This window comes from Oncorhynchus clarkii, chromosome 21 (assembly GCF_045791955.1).
Source record: "Oncorhynchus clarkii lewisi isolate Uvic-CL-2024 chromosome 21, UVic_Ocla_1.0, whole genome shotgun sequence".
In the NCBI taxonomy this organism is placed as follows: Eukaryota; Metazoa; Chordata; class Actinopteri; order Salmoniformes; family Salmonidae; genus Oncorhynchus; species Oncorhynchus clarkii.
The window spans coordinates 29,817,539-29,833,094 of NC_092167.1; the positions used below are offsets into that span (position 1 = coordinate 29,817,539).

At 40.4% G+C, this 15,556-nt stretch overlaps 2 protein-coding genes across 4 annotated transcripts in view; both read right to left on the reverse strand.

The window, feature by feature from the left end:
- LOC139378854 (NACHT, LRR and PYD domains-containing protein 1 homolog) overlaps window positions 1-464 on the reverse strand; it is a 15,102-nt gene extending 14,638 nt beyond the window's left edge. The window contains exon 1 of one of the 2 annotated variants that reach the window (XM_071121408.1): window positions 170-464. In XM_071121408.1, coding sequence (XP_070977509.1) covers window positions 170-191 — 22 coding nt within the window. In that variant the 5' untranslated portion in view covers window positions 192-464. The remainder of the gene's footprint in view (window positions 1-169) is intronic. The other variant, XM_071121409.1, reaches the window with a different exon arrangement.
- A 6,138-nt stretch (window positions 465-6,602) lies between these two features.
- The window catches only part of LOC139378865 (astrocytic phosphoprotein PEA-15-like), a 63,057-nt gene continuing 54,103 nt past the window's right edge, over window positions 6,603-15,556 (reverse strand). The window contains exons 4-5 of one of the 2 annotated variants that reach the window (XR_011628339.1): window positions 15,062-15,533; window positions 6,603-14,994 (exon numbers count right to left, since the gene is read on the reverse strand). Coding sequence is in view for 1 of the 2 variants with exons in the window: in XM_071121433.1 (XP_070977534.1) it covers window positions 15,469-15,533 (65 nt within the window). In the remaining variant the exon portion in view is untranslated. Of the gene's footprint in view, window positions 15,534-15,556 lie in introns of both variants that reach the window. The other variant, XM_071121433.1, reaches the window with a different exon arrangement.

A 15,556-nucleotide genomic window follows, 5' to 3' on the forward strand; every position in this document is an offset into this window, starting at 1 on the left:
GACTACAAAAACTCCCTTCAAGGCAGGAACATAGGAAGAAAGCAAGGCTCTTCTGTCTGTGCCTGGTGTATTTATTTATGCGCACACTTTTTAATGCACATACAGTCGCCCTACAATGAAATAACAAGAGTAGGCCTACCTCACATAAGGGTATCGGCATAACACTCACCTTGTTGTTTTAACGTAGCCATTTTCGGTCCGATACAGTTCAAATGGATAATGACGTCAGCTGCCTGCTTCTGTCTGGTTCAACTTAATTCACAACAGGACGTCGAGTGCTAGTTGACTTTCTCCAAATGCAGCCTTATTTTGACATATCTCAACCTGTGTTATTTTCTCCCTGTAACATCCACTAAATGCATATACAATAACAAATAACCCTCTCTCAGAAAATGAAGAGAATGAAAAAAAGAAGTCTCTTTCCCGGATGTGAGAAAGTACGTACCTAGTGAGAAGGCTGGAACGCCCTACCGATGTGAATAGCGATTAGCCACAGTAGTGGAATCAACGGTTGGCCTTCAAGATAAAAGTTCCGAAATGCAAATCAATACAAATAGTGGAATCACGTCATTTGGACTCGATAATGCTACATATGGTTGGAATGTTATATCAATTCAACAAAAGACAATAATGATCTAATTTGACCCCCAAGAAAGCTACACCGCACTGTGGATATATTAAGACTTCAGAATTGCATTGGGGGCATACTTATATGTACCCAACAGCCTTACCTATGAATTGTGCACACATGATATGGGGTATTAGTCTACTCAGTGACACCCACAGAACACAATTCTGAAGAGTTTATACAAATATTAGCATCATAGCTCTTATTGCGAGACTTGACTGTGGGAAATCACCTCCCCAGTCAGCCTTTTATCCGTATTGACATTCTTATTGCACTGTAGCCCTACAACCTTACCTATGGATTGTGCACCCATGAAATGGTGTATCATCCTACTCAGTGACACCCACACAGAGGCATCCTGCCCATAGGGTGCATGCCTCTGGTGCAGCTTGCATTCAGAGGTCCCATGTAGAGCTCCCTCATCTGGGGCTTTCGGCCAGCACTGTAGCCCTCGACAGTGACAGCTCTCTTCGCCAGAAGTTTCTCCAAGATGGGCTTGGCACACTCTCTGGATCAGGGCCACAAAGTGCCAGTCTGAAGTACAAATGGGACAGTGCACAAGCCTAACTACTTTTTCATGTGATGAAATCTTAGTCACAAATTCAATAATTGTATTAACTAAACATATATTACACACACGGACAGTTTATTTGGATCGCTCCTACAAGACGGTGAGTCACGTGGCCATGACTTGCTATATAAAGCAGGGCGACAAGCATCGATGCATTCAGTTACTGTGGGGCAATGTGCTGGCAGGGGCTCATTCGCATATTTGGTGGCATGATCTAAAATATGTCATATTTGTCAATGGAAATGTTATTCAAGTTTAAGTGGTTTCATTGTTATGAGTACCTCTTTTGAAGGTTGAGTACCTCTTTTGACATGATCAGTTCTGCAATTGTTGTAGGAACTAGGGCTGTCCCTGAATAAAAATGTTTTGGTAGATCGAGAATTGCATGTTCCCTTCGACCAATCAGTAGGTTGGAATTGAAAAACGTGTCTTTTTCCACATGTAGACAATCTTATGTGTTTTAATCAAATCAACTGTATACACTGAGCGAACTGTTTGATGAAATAATTATGGCACACAAATGGTTGAGGTAGTTGATGACGTCGCAGGTGGCAGCGTAGTAGGCACAGCTTGTCCCATTAATCATAAAAATGGAGGATTAGCTGATAACTGAGAAACAAACATTCTAGATAATATAGAGAACCTTGGAACTATTTACTGATCATAATTTTGATCTGCTTGAAAAAGAATCAGATACATCGAAGAGAACAAGACCTTTCCTTGAGTGAAACTGAAAATGTAACATCGGAGGGGTACATTTATTTGTAACCATGTCTCAAGAAGATAGAGCATTGCTTACAAGCATGACTGAGGAGTTTAAAAAAAATTGATCTATTGCTTGTGCTACTGGGGGAGGTTGAGGCCCTAAAAACAGGAATATATAACAGTAATAAAATTATGAAAGAAATACGAGCGTAAATAAGAAGTTGAAAACTACCGTGGACTCCCTAAAATACACTACAGAGAGGCTACTGTATGATAAAACAATGAAAGCCGAATTACTTGATCTAAAGTGCAGAAGTATGACTGATAATATTGTTAGAATTGGAATAAAGGAGGATAAATGAAAACTATCAGTCAACAGAGGAAAAGTTCAAGGTGTTTGTGAAATGTAATCATGATGACGGACGAACAGGTAGATACAATTGATTTTACAATGGGCTCTCACCGTTTCGGTGATGGCTGTGTCGATTGTAAGTTAAACTTAGGTATTCCTTTATGGGTAGTGGGTACTAAGACACATTTTTACTGGCAGTCATTAGCGGCCGTTAAAATCTATGTTCCTTTTTCCTTCCTTTTTTTGTCAGAATAAAACAGGATATAATGAGGACTACATGAATTATGTCTTAAATGTAATGGACATAAAGATCTAGTCTTGCGAAATATATAGGTCGTTTCTCTTCATTTTTCAAACATTTTTCAAACAATTGGATCCAATGAACTGAGCAGGCTGGGCTGATATGCTTATAGCCTTGCTAGGACTTTCTAAATATGAGCATGCATTTAAAAGATTGTGCTGTTATAATTTCTATTAATATGATCTATTATCGTTTGTTTTTTTCTTCTGTTTTCCATGCTATTTGGTTAGGTCTCTTAAAAAGCACCCTCAAAGATATGCAATAGACCTACAGGGCTTTGAATGTGGCAGATGGCAGTATTGAATTGTGTCATCATGGGACTGCCCATATTTCCTTTCCATTTAAAAAAACAGGAGGCCTCTTACACTTCAATGTTGTGATGCAAAAATCCTGGCGAAATGCACAGCACATAGAATCAAAAAGGTTTTACCAGATCGGTCTATAAAACAATTGTCAGATGAAGCAGATGCTAAACTACAGGACTGCTTTGCTATCACAGCCAGGAACATGTTCCGGGATTCTTCCGATGACGTTGAAGGAATACACCACATCAGTCACTGGCTTTATCAATAAGTGCATTGAGGACGTCGCCCCCACAGTGACTGTACGTACATACCCCAACCAGAAGCCATGGATTACAGGCAACATTCGCACTGAGCTAAAGGGTAGAGCTGCCGCTTTCAAGGTGTGGGACTCTAACCCGGAAGCTTACAAAGAAATCCCGCTATGCCCTGCGACGAACCATCAAACAGGCAAAGCGTCAATACAGGACTAAGATTGAATCATACTACACTGGCTCCGACGCTCGTCGGATGTGGCAGGGCTTGCAAACTATTACAGACTACAAAGGGAAGCACAGCCGCGAGCTGCCCAGTGACACGAGTCTACCAAATGAGCTAAATCACTTCTATGCTCGCTTCGAGGCAAGCAACACTGAGGCATGCATGAGAGCATCAGCTGTTCCGGACGACTGTGTGATCACGCTCTATGTAGCTGACGTGAGTAAGACCTTTAAACAGGTCAACATACACAAGGCTGCGGGGCCAGAAGGATTACCAGGACGTGTGCTCCAGGCATGTGCTGACCAACTGGCAGGTGTCTTCACTGACATTTTCAACATGTTCCTGATTGAGTCTGTAATACCAACATGCTTCAAGCAGACCACCATAGTCCCTGTGCCCAAGAACACAAAGGCAACCTGCCTAAATGACTACAGACCCGTAGCACTCACGTCCGTAGCCATGAAGTGCTTTGAAAGGCTGGTAATGGCTCACATCAACACCATTGTCCCAGAAACCCTAGACCCACTCCAATTTGCATACCACCCAAACAGATCCACAGATAATGCAATCTCTATTGCACTTCACACTGCCCTTTACCACCTGGACAAAAGGAACACCTATGTGAGAATGCTGTTCATTGACTACAGCTCAGCGTTCAACACCATAGTACCCTCAAAGCTCATCACCAAGCTAAGGATCCTGTGACTAAACACCTCCCTCTGCAACTGGATCCTAGACTTCCTGACAGGCCGCCCCCAGGTGGTGAGGGTAGGTAGCAACACATCTGCCACGCTGATCCTCAACACTAGAGCTCCCCAGGGGTGCGTGCTCAGTCCCCTCCTGTACTCCCTGTTCACCCACGACTGCATGGCCAGGCACGACTCCAACACCCTCAGTTTGCTGACGACACAACAATGGCCTGATCACCAACAACGACGAGACAGCCTATAGGGAGAAGGTCAGAGACCTGGCCGGGTGGTGCCAGAATAACAACCTTTCCCTCAACGTAACCAAGACTAAGGAGATGATTGTGGACAACAGAAAAAGGAGCACCGAGCACGTCCCTATTCTCATTGACGGGGCTGTAGTGGAGCAGGTTGAGAGCTTCAAATTCCTTGGTGTTCACATCAACAACAAACTAGATTGGTCCAAACACACCAAGACAGTCGTGAAGAGGGCACGACAAAGCCTATTCCCCCTCAGGAAACAAAATATATTTGGCATGGGTCCTGAGATCCTCAAAAGGTTCTACAGCTACAACATTGAGAGCGTTCTGACCGGTTGCATCACTGCCTGGTACAGCAATTGCTCGGCCTCCGACCACAAGGCACTACAGAGGATAGTGCGTACGGCCCAGTACATCACTGGGGCAAAGCTGCCTACCATCCAGGACCTCTACACCAGGCGGTGTCAGAGGAAGGCCCTAAAAATTGTCAAAGACCCCAGCCACCCCAGTAATAGACTGTTCTCTCTACTACAGCATGGCAAGCGGTACCAGAGTGCCAAGTCTAGGATAAAAAGGCTTCTCAACAGTTTCTAACCCCAAGCCATAAGACTCCTGAACAGGTAACCAAATGGTTACCCGGACTATTTGCATTGTGTGCCCCCCAACCCTTCTTTTACGCTGCTGCTACTCTCTGTTTATCTTATATGCATAGTCACTTTAACTATACCTTCATGTACATACTACCTAAATTGGCCCGATCAACCAGTGCTCCTGCACATTGGCTAACCGGGCTATCTGCATTGTGTCCCACCACCCGCCAACTCCTCTTTTTACACTTCTGCTACTCTCTGTTCATCATATATGCATAGTCACTTTAACGATACCTACATGTACATACTACCTCAATAAGCCTAACAGGTATGTAGCCTTGCTACTCTTTTTTCAAATGCCTTTTTACTGTTGTTTTGTTTCTTTACTTACCTACACACACACACACACCTTTTTTTTCACACCATTGGTTTGATCCTGTAAGTAAGCATTTTATCAGAGCAGAGAATCTTGTTTCTCATGTTCTAAGAGTCTTTAGTTGTCTTTTGGCAAACTCCAAGCGGACTGTCATGTGCCTTTTACTGAGAAGTGGCTTCCGTCTGGCCACTCTACCATAAAGGCCTGATTGGTAGAGTGCTGCTGAGATGGTTGTCCTTATGGAAGGTTCTCCCATCTCCACAGAGGAAATCTAGAGCTCTGTTAGCGTGACCATCAGGTTCTTGGTCACCTCCCTGACCAAGGCCCATCCCCCCCAATGACTCAGTGTGGCTGGGGGCCAGCTCTAGGAAGAGTCTTGGTGGTTCCAATCTTCTTCCATTTAAGAATGATGGAGGCAACTGTGTTCAAGGGGACCTTAAATGCTGCAGAAATGTTTTGTTACCCTTCCCCAGATCTGTACCTCGACACAATCCTGTCTCGGAGCTATACGGACAATTCCTTCAACCTCAAGGCTTTGTTTTTGCTCTGACATGCACTGTCAACTGTGGGACCTTATGTAGACAGGTGTGTATCCTTTCCAAATCATGTCCAATCAATTGAATTCACCACAAGTGGACTCCAATCAAGTTGTATAAACATCTCCAGGGTGATCAACGGAAACAGGATGAACTTACAGCTTAAGTTCAAGTCTCATAGCAAAGCGTCTGAATAATTATGTAAATAAGGTAGTCCTGTTTTTTATGTTTAATACAGTTGTAAAAATGTCTAAAAAATGGTTTTTGCTTCGTCATGGGGTATTGTGTGTAGATTGCTGAGGATTTGTATATATTTTTTATCAATTTTAGAATAAGGCTGTCATGTCACAAAATGTGGAATAAGTCAAGGGGTCTGAATACTTTCCGAAGGCACTGTAAAGACCAATTATTTAATTGTACGACCGCATTCTGTCCTCTATCAACACTTTTCAAAAACTTTTGGTGCCAGCGAGAATGACATAAGAAAGTAGTCAAGACAACTAGCTTGATTGAGCCTTATAATCTTTGGATGGGTGTATCAGTACACCCAGTCACTACAAAGATACAGGTGTCCTTCCTAATTCAGTTGCCGGAGAGGAAGGAAACTGCTCAGGAATTTCACCAATATGCAACAGATTAGCCAACATCAAATGAGAAAAGTGGCGACATCTCCCACAAAAATCACGGACAATTGCTGGTTGATAATATCTGGTTGAAAGTTACTGAGGTATTAAACTGTATTGAATTGCTTGAAATTCTAGCCAATTGACTAGGAAAGAAAAGATCACTCAAGACAAATCAGTAGGTTAGCAAATATATTTTAATATATAATATAATATTTATAATAATTTTAGCACAATGATAAAATGGCATCATTTCAGTTTAGTCTCATGTAAATCAGGACAAAAGCCACATCTGTAGGTCGGTATTTATTTTAATACATATTGTAATACCTTATATTTGATTTATTTATTTGTTGCTGTCATAAATCCTTTTTTCTTTTCTTGGTCCTGTAAAATAAGAATTCTAATAAAATCTAACAGCATATAGCCTATGGCATCCAGTGGGAGATATGATAACAATGCAAGGTGTGGATGTAGTTGTAATAGGTTGCTTTCCAGGCCGAGTACATTGCAGGCATTGAATTGTATCAACCAATGGTTCTATGCTACGTCATTGAGTACACAGTAGGGCATTAAATTGCCATCATATGATGTGGTTAGTTAATTGTTAAACACCTATCCAGTCGTGAGATCTGGAAGATGTCTGCTATCTAGTCAGTTTGGAATGCGGCCATCCTCTTTACCACATGGTGAGAACAGAGCTTCAAGACAAGCCACTCCTTCAGACTGATGCAACATCCTGTCATTTTGGTAAGATTGAGACCATTTCATTGGCTAATCAGAGGAAACCTGACCTTTGACCTGCATTTATCAAACGTTTTGTTACCACGGAGAGGTTGTGGTTCCGTTATGCTTATGAGTACTACAGTATGCAAGGTACCGCAGGTTGACTAATACTTTTGAACTTACTCACTAAGAACATAGTGGCCTATTGTGTTGTGGCTCAGTGAAGTCAGTCTCAGTCTGTGATGCCATATTTAAACAGGATCATAAATACAACACTTTCCAACACCCAGATATGATATGCAGTGATCCATTAAGATATACCTTCTCTTACTTTTCTTCACTTCTGAGGGTCAAAATTATGAATAGGGGGAAATGATCATGTATTTAGATAGGCTACTTCTTGCCTGTTTTAAACCCCTGGTGGAATTCCGCCGGAAATCTAAAGCTCCTTCATGTTAAAATCAAACGGTTAGATGCCTATATCTAGGCTACATCCCAATTACCTATCCTTCCACTCAAAGTGTGCACTTGTACACTTCCCTTCGCTGCTTTGAAAGGAAATAGCTGTTATACGAAATATGGTGGAAACTCCCTCTAGCTGGCCCATACCTAGCTACATAGAATGCATTTACGTATGTGTGGGAAGTAGTGACCAGTGTACACTTCAGAAGAAAGGCGATATTATTAGGACATAGACCCTAGTCTATCCTTAACCAAGCACAGGAACGTCATGACTCGTGACCTTACGATGATGACCTCTACTCACGTTGACGGGACCACACCACTGCAGTTACGATGATTAACACTGACCAGCGCCATATATTTAGAGTTTGGCCAACCGTTAGAACGCATAGTGCTTTCAAGTATTCCATTTATCCATTCATGATGAGCGTTTGGATTGTAATTGTAATTCTAGATGTTCAGTTAGATATAGCATTGTTTAAAATGTCAGGAATTCAATGAACTCAATATTTCCAATGTAATAATGGGGAGCTAACATGGCTGCCATATGGAATATAAGTGCATTATAGAAACACAATGTCCAAACTCTCTAAATATGTGGCCCCGACACCGACCTGAGGGGAGTTCAACAATGTTAGAATACCTAGTAATAATCTCAGTTGAGCAATAAACATTCAAAACTGTAACAGTGAAGCTGCAAATAGCCACTTTAAAAAAAGTTTAGACCCAAAACAGACTCTTATTATGTTTGCTGCACACTACCTTTTTAGTCTGTTAATGTTAGCAAACGTTTGCAGCTGGCACAAACCAAATGGAACGTGTTAGCTTCTGTTAGCAAACATTCGCCTTGTTGAACTCACCTCTCGCAGAGCACCTTAAAACACGGCACAACAAATGTTGCTAGCTAGTCTCTACTGCAAAAACACACACTTAAAAGGGCTTCTTACAGCCGCCAAAAACGGCCTTCAACTTCCGTCTAAAATAAAGAGTCTCCATCCCGATATCCACCCTAGCATACATACTGCTGCATTCTAAATAGTACGCCAGTGTGGAATTCGGGACGTAGCCTCTTGAGAGATTGTTCAGTACACATACTGTACACTTGTTTTTATTATTCTGTCATGTTAACAGCACATACAAGCATCAGGATTTGTCAAGTCTCCCATCCGCCTCCCTAGCGGTTTTGCAACTAAACTATAAAGTTGGCACTTTTACTATATGGTGTGAAAGCTTGCTTCTTGTGCATATTAATGTAAATGTTTATTTGAAAATTGTCACGTCACATTTTGCTATTTAGTGCTAGAAGGTTGAATAGTCATGCTTTAAAAATGCATGGTCACAATTTCAATTGATTTTTGCTCTTTCACTCTCTGTCACGCAATGAACGTGAAAATATATATGTTTGTCAATGTTGTTTCTGCTGTACAAAATATCTTCCAACTTCAGACATTCAAAATCCCCAACCTCACTAACTTCTTTCCAAGCACACAAAACTCCACATAAAAATACTCAACACAACCTCTCTAGCCTACTATACAGCATCATGTGTGAGTCCTGAAACATTCAACACCTTAAAGGATAAGTTTGTCATTTTGCTTCCTAATGTTTGATGGTTCCTTACCCTGAACGTAGTCTATGAGCCAGGACAAACTGTAATGGATAAGGAACCATCAAACATTAAGTTGTAAAATAATGAACTTATTCTTTAAAGACCTTTGTAATTTATAGTTCACCAGCCACTTCAAATCCAACTCAGGCCCCAAATTCAATCTACCTTAGATAAAGGAAATCACAATGCAGGTTCACATACTATGTTAACACTGTTGGAATTGTGAGCGGCTAACCAGTTGAAACCTGTTAAAACCGATAAACGTAGCAAGTTGTTAGTCTCAGGGAAATGATTTGATTTGCAATTAGTGTAATTTGGGCCTGGGTTTTCATCTACTGCTACACTGTACTGACTCCAAATTCATCCCTCCTCTACCTCTCTATCCATGGGGTCACAACTGAAAATCAACACTTTTTTTTCCACAGCTAGAAAAAAAAAAGAAAAGAAAATGAACAGAACAAACTCTTCTGAGTGAGACTTTTCTACCCAGCGGCCTGCCTTCAGATAGTTACATTTCACGGCACAACAAACAAAAGCATCTCTATCAAAAACAAAGACAATAATCCAATAAAAACAACCACAATGAAAAACAACAACAAATGACGTGAAGAGATAATCACAATGGATATCCTGTTGCAATTTAGCAACTGTCTGGATAACAGTTTGTGTAGTTTGCGTGTGTGTTGTAAAATACATCCGACGATAAGAAGACAAATTAAATACAATAACAGAATACAATCTGTTTTTTTTAAGGAAGGATGGTTATATCTCCTAACTTAATAAAAACAACGCAACCCCTAACTCCATATTTAAAGATAAAAACATGGATAGAGATACAGAGATTAAAATCTAAATTGAAGTGTGGTCTCTGATCAATCCTTATTTAATATCAGATAAGTGACACGTTTTTACCCCGTTTAGTGAACATATCAGAATACTTAAAAAATACAAAAACAAACAATACATTGGCATAAAATAAATTAATCCATTACGAAACCAACATATTGATATAAATTCATCATATATATGTACAACCTAATCCCCCCCAAAATTGAAAAGTAAACATAGGAAAATTAACTACTGTCAAATCCCTTCAATCATAACTTCAGTATATTGAATGTAAACGAAGGGATAAAGGGAAAAGTCAAAACTCCTGTAGCTTGAATAGTTTGAATTTGAATTGTAGTTTGATGAGCTCTCTATAACGGTTAGCTTTGTCTTACATTTTAAAATGTTCAGTATAATTTTAGGTCTACGTATGTCTTGGTTATATTGTTACATATATATTTGTCATATAGGCTATGTTTATTTTTTACTTCGATTTTATAATTTTTTTAATACACATTTTTTTTGCAGCATTCTTTTGTAACTTGATATGTAATTGGTACACGGGATTCCAAATTGACATCATTTGTGAGTGATATGTTGTTATTATTTGTGCCAATGGCCACATAAAAAGCACAGCGATGTCATACACGTGACTTCTAACCAATAAGAAATATATAAAATCCACACCGAGCGCCATGGGTTGGACCCTATTGAGAGTTTTACCATAGATATAGAACACTTGATAGATAGGCTGATTCATGGGGGGGGGGCTGAGGAAGACAAAGGGTAAAAGGGGGGGGGGGAAGAGAGAAAAAGGGTATGGTGGAATGAAAAGGGGTTGTCATTCTACCTTTTCACAGGAAAGGGGGTTTGCATTCTTAGTAACGAATATGGCAACTTCGCTTCAATGATTTTTCTGGGTGTGAGCTGAAATATAGAAATATGTATATACAGAAGCTACAACCAAACAAACATGGATAACCAAACACATATGTGTTTAGACATGAGAATCATTTGAATGTTGTAAAGTGAAGGTTGATCCTTATTGGTATCTGGCCATTGATTTGTATTATTATTTTGTTAATTGGTGCATTATGAGTGTTTGTGTGTGTATGTGTGTAAGGTTTATCCATTTCTCTACTGATATCCTACCACACAAATGCTAACATGACACAGTCCATGACCTGTAATGGAATTCTGACTTGAAAAAATTGTCACTTGTACACAAACACCGAGATTCACAATTCCCTACATACTGTAAGCATGAAAAAAACAACAACAACACGCAAAACAAAAACAAGACAAAAACAAACAAGAAAACACCTCCCTTGTGATCCTCATAAGAATCTACACCAAAGAATTTATAAAAAAAAACAAAAAACATCCCCCCCCCCCAAAGTTTTACAGTAAGGACAATTCCTATGTTTATCTCCAGAACTCTGTAAGTGGTTAGTGCGATAGTAGGCCTAAGAGGATCTACAATGGTCGTCTGTCGCAAACTCCCCAGCAAGACGAGCACGTACCTACCTACCTACCTACCTACCTACCTACCTACCTACCTACCTACCTACCTACCTACCCTGTCGACCTGCACCCACAGATCATAGCGGTTAAGTACAACTGAGTGCCGTTGCCTGCAATACTGTACTCCTTTCTCCCTAGCAACAGATCCAGGATCAGGTTAACCGAACCCTGATTATAACCATACTTTAATGCTGCCCCTAGCAACATATCTCGGATCAAATAACACATTTCAGCACAGGGTTTGTTAGCAGCAGCCACCGCTTCACTATAAAGGGGTGCTGGCTTTGAAAGGGTGACTTGCTTGGCTGTTCACCTTAATACAAATGCTCTGAACATACTTACAATACTCTTTTTGACTTAGTTCGGTATGCATGAAGAGTCTTTGACTCGGAGTGCTGATCTAGGATCGGTTTTGCCTTTTTGATCATAATGAATACAATTATATAAACAGGGGCGGGGGGGGGCCTGATCTTAGATCAGGGCTCATTTTCTGAGACGCTTTGTGAATACAGGCCCTGGTCTACATAATGCGGAGGCGTATATAACAAATAAAGTTAAATGCATAGGATACAAATCAGTTCCAACACTACGATAAATGGCGAGCCATACAAAAACAGATCACAAAATCTGCGATCGAAATAAAAGGCTTGGTCATTGGCACTGGGGGGAGGGAAAGAGGGAATGGGGGGAGAGGTGAGGGTAGGGGTTATAGGAGAGAAAAGTGTTTTTTTGTTGTTGTTTTTTTACAGAGAAAGTGTGGCCATTGTGCTGTGACTATACAATTATCGAAAGGTCTGTGTGTAAGTCTTTCTGAGCTCTTAGGACATCAGAAAAGGTTCCATTCGGCTCAGGAAACCTCGGGAGCCTTAAGCTCACACACAGGTGATCACTGTCCCTGCCTAGACCCTTTAGTTTAGCAGACATCTACACGGACCACTCGCGAAGTGCTCAGCAAACTTACAATATAAGTCCCCTTCTTTACGAGTGAGACTGAACTTGATGTGTGCGGCAGTGGAGGTTGCTGAGGGGAGGACGGCTCATGATAATGTCTGGAACGGACTATAATGGAGTCAACGTGTTTGATGCCATTCTATTCACTCCAATCTGGCCATTATTATGAGTCGTCCTCCCCTCAGCAAGTCTCCACTGGTGTGCGGGTGCAACCACACTTGCACACATACTTTTTCACATTTGACACATTAGTTGTCCCATACACCAATTCTGCTAAGACTTCTTCGTAGGGATGAAACACAGTGTAAATATATGTAAATGAGTAATTATTTCATTTGAATCAACAGTCTTGTTTTTTTATTTATTGTTGTACAATGGCTGAGACAGCTCAAAAATGCGTTAGGGATTAGGGATGAGATTATTCAGAGTGTAGTTGACTGTTGTGTGTTTATTGATGACTCATGCAGTACTTGGGCATTTCACAAAGGAGATTAATGAACAATTGACTGTATATCATTGATTTATATATTCTACTTTGTTTTCATGATATTGAGCCTGTTTTTTTTCTTTCTGCCATTTTGTTCTTTCCTTACATTTCCTTTCAGAAGCAGTCGTCTTCCTTGCTCTGTGATTGGTCAGTTGTTTTACGTCCTGAAAAACTATTTGGCTGGAATTCCGAGTGGCATTGTCTGAGCAGAAAGACAAATGTTTATATATTTTGAAGATGGAACGACAAACCGAAAATTGCCCACACCGCCATTGCTTTCCTCTTACCGAAACATTTTGACTTACGTCGGTCCTTTTCTGTGATTTTGATACAGAACGTTCATGTAGATTGTTCTAAAACCATTATTGTGTCAACTGTAATAGCCTATACATTATGTTGATTCCTACTTATGAAAGTATTTGCCCTGTCCCCGTTTCGTTTGTCGGCTGCTGACTCTCACTCCATCTCCCCACTGTTTGAGGAGGAAGAAATGCATTCGGAGAAGCACAAGTATATGACTGTTGCTCAAAAGGCTATTGCGAGAAAAAAACAAGCAACTACTGTTATTTTAGTTACAGAGAGGAGAGTCACAGCTTTCTGTGAGTATATCATGTACCTCTTAATATTGAGTTGGGCCCTACTTTACAACCGCAGTAGGCTGTAGTAAGTATGGTTTTGATGCACCCGCGTAGCGGAGCCAAGTGCGCCATTTGCAGTGAATAGGCTTTACATCAAGTAGCCTAGTCTAGCGCTGGAAAGGTTTTTGTAGAACATTAGCCTGCATTTACTGATAGATTAATCAATTAGCCTCCATGGCTAAGTGTTTTGAGTTCCCACTTATTCAGGTGGTGAATAATAGTTTATACGCCAATATGCACATAGATATCGGCAAATTCTCTGAAGAGCCAATAATCTATCGGATAATTCTGGATCCTATTTTGACAGGTTGCACTTCAAAATATACATCCTGCATTTCCTTGATATGTTAGATGAAATAGCTTACTTTTTTAATCATAGGCTACCATCTCAGGTGTCTGACTTGGCACTGGAGAAAATGGTCTAGTAGCCCTGCCACTAAAGTAAAGTAACTGTCCAATAAACATTTTTGTTGCTGTTGTTGTCGAGTAAAATAGTTACGTTTATAGGTAAACCTTATTGTAAAAGCGTATGATAAAACATACACAAAAATATTATATTGATCAACACCACATGAAGCACTATAGTAGCTATATAAAAAAAACATTTAAATATATTTTATAAGGATATAAAATATATTGTTGACTTTTTTTCACATCATATAGTTCATATACTGCTTCATAAAGTGTTTTAAGTTGATCAATATAACAATTTTGTATACGTTTTTACAATAAGGTGTCTTTATAATAAGATTTCGCAGCAAAGGAGCATTGAATCTCTGTGTAAAATCACAATGGAGGTAAATAAGTGTGACTGTTTAAGCGATGACATTTGGTTAACGTTGAATTACCGAATACATAAACTTAATATCATAACATTTTCTTCTTCCATAATTCCATGCTATGGCTGGTCTAAAGGCAAATATTGGCTTTTTTTTTAAGACTATCTAACAAAATACTTTTTAAAATCCAATGATCTGATGTCATCCGAGTTTTGAATAAAGGGAATATGACACCTGTATTATAGGTGTCTTCTTGCTCAACTCTGATAAAGCAATGCATAATGCTAAGTTAAGTGGAATTCTAACTTCCACTTAAGTCACATTTTCACTTAGTATCCCAATGCATGACTAAGTGAACATTGGACTGAAGTTAGGATTTGCCCCTTAGTGATATAGCAATTCAAGTGCAATGCAAGATTGACTGAATAATAGGGTTGCACATCTACAGTATGTAACTAATGACAACAGGTTCATCCTAATGACCCAACACAGGAGATGTAACTACTGGATCTGATATAATGGTGCTTTTCCTGCAACATCTAGGTCGAACTGGAACGGTTCTCTCACACTCACTCACTCACTCACTCACTCACTCACACACACACACACACACACACACACACACACACACACACACACACACACACCACACACACACACACACACACACACACACACACACACACACACACACACACACACACACACACGTTTTCTCAAAACAGTGTTACAGGAACACAAACTAACCCACACTTCTTTTAACAAAGAGGGATAGGATTTTAGCTTTGGCTCTGTCTTTCTTTCTTTCTCTTTTTTGTTCTCTCCATCTTTCTCTCATCTTGAGCTCATCTTCTCCTCCTCCTTCAGTCAGGGAAGAGGCGATCGCGGCAGACGTGGCAGCGAAGCATCGTGGTGATCTGATTGGTTAATTGGAGAGGGGCTGCTAGTCTCTGTGTCATGTGGTGTCTGTTAGTGGAACGGGGGTGGGGAGGGGGGGGGGGTCGAGATGGTTGGAGTGCCAGGGGTCAAAGTGCAAAGGTCAGGGGTGATGACCTCACACTTTTTTAGGGGGAGGGGCCAACTTGATGATCTCGTCTTCAGAGGGTTGGCGAATGATATCTGAGGAGAGAGAAAGAGAAAGA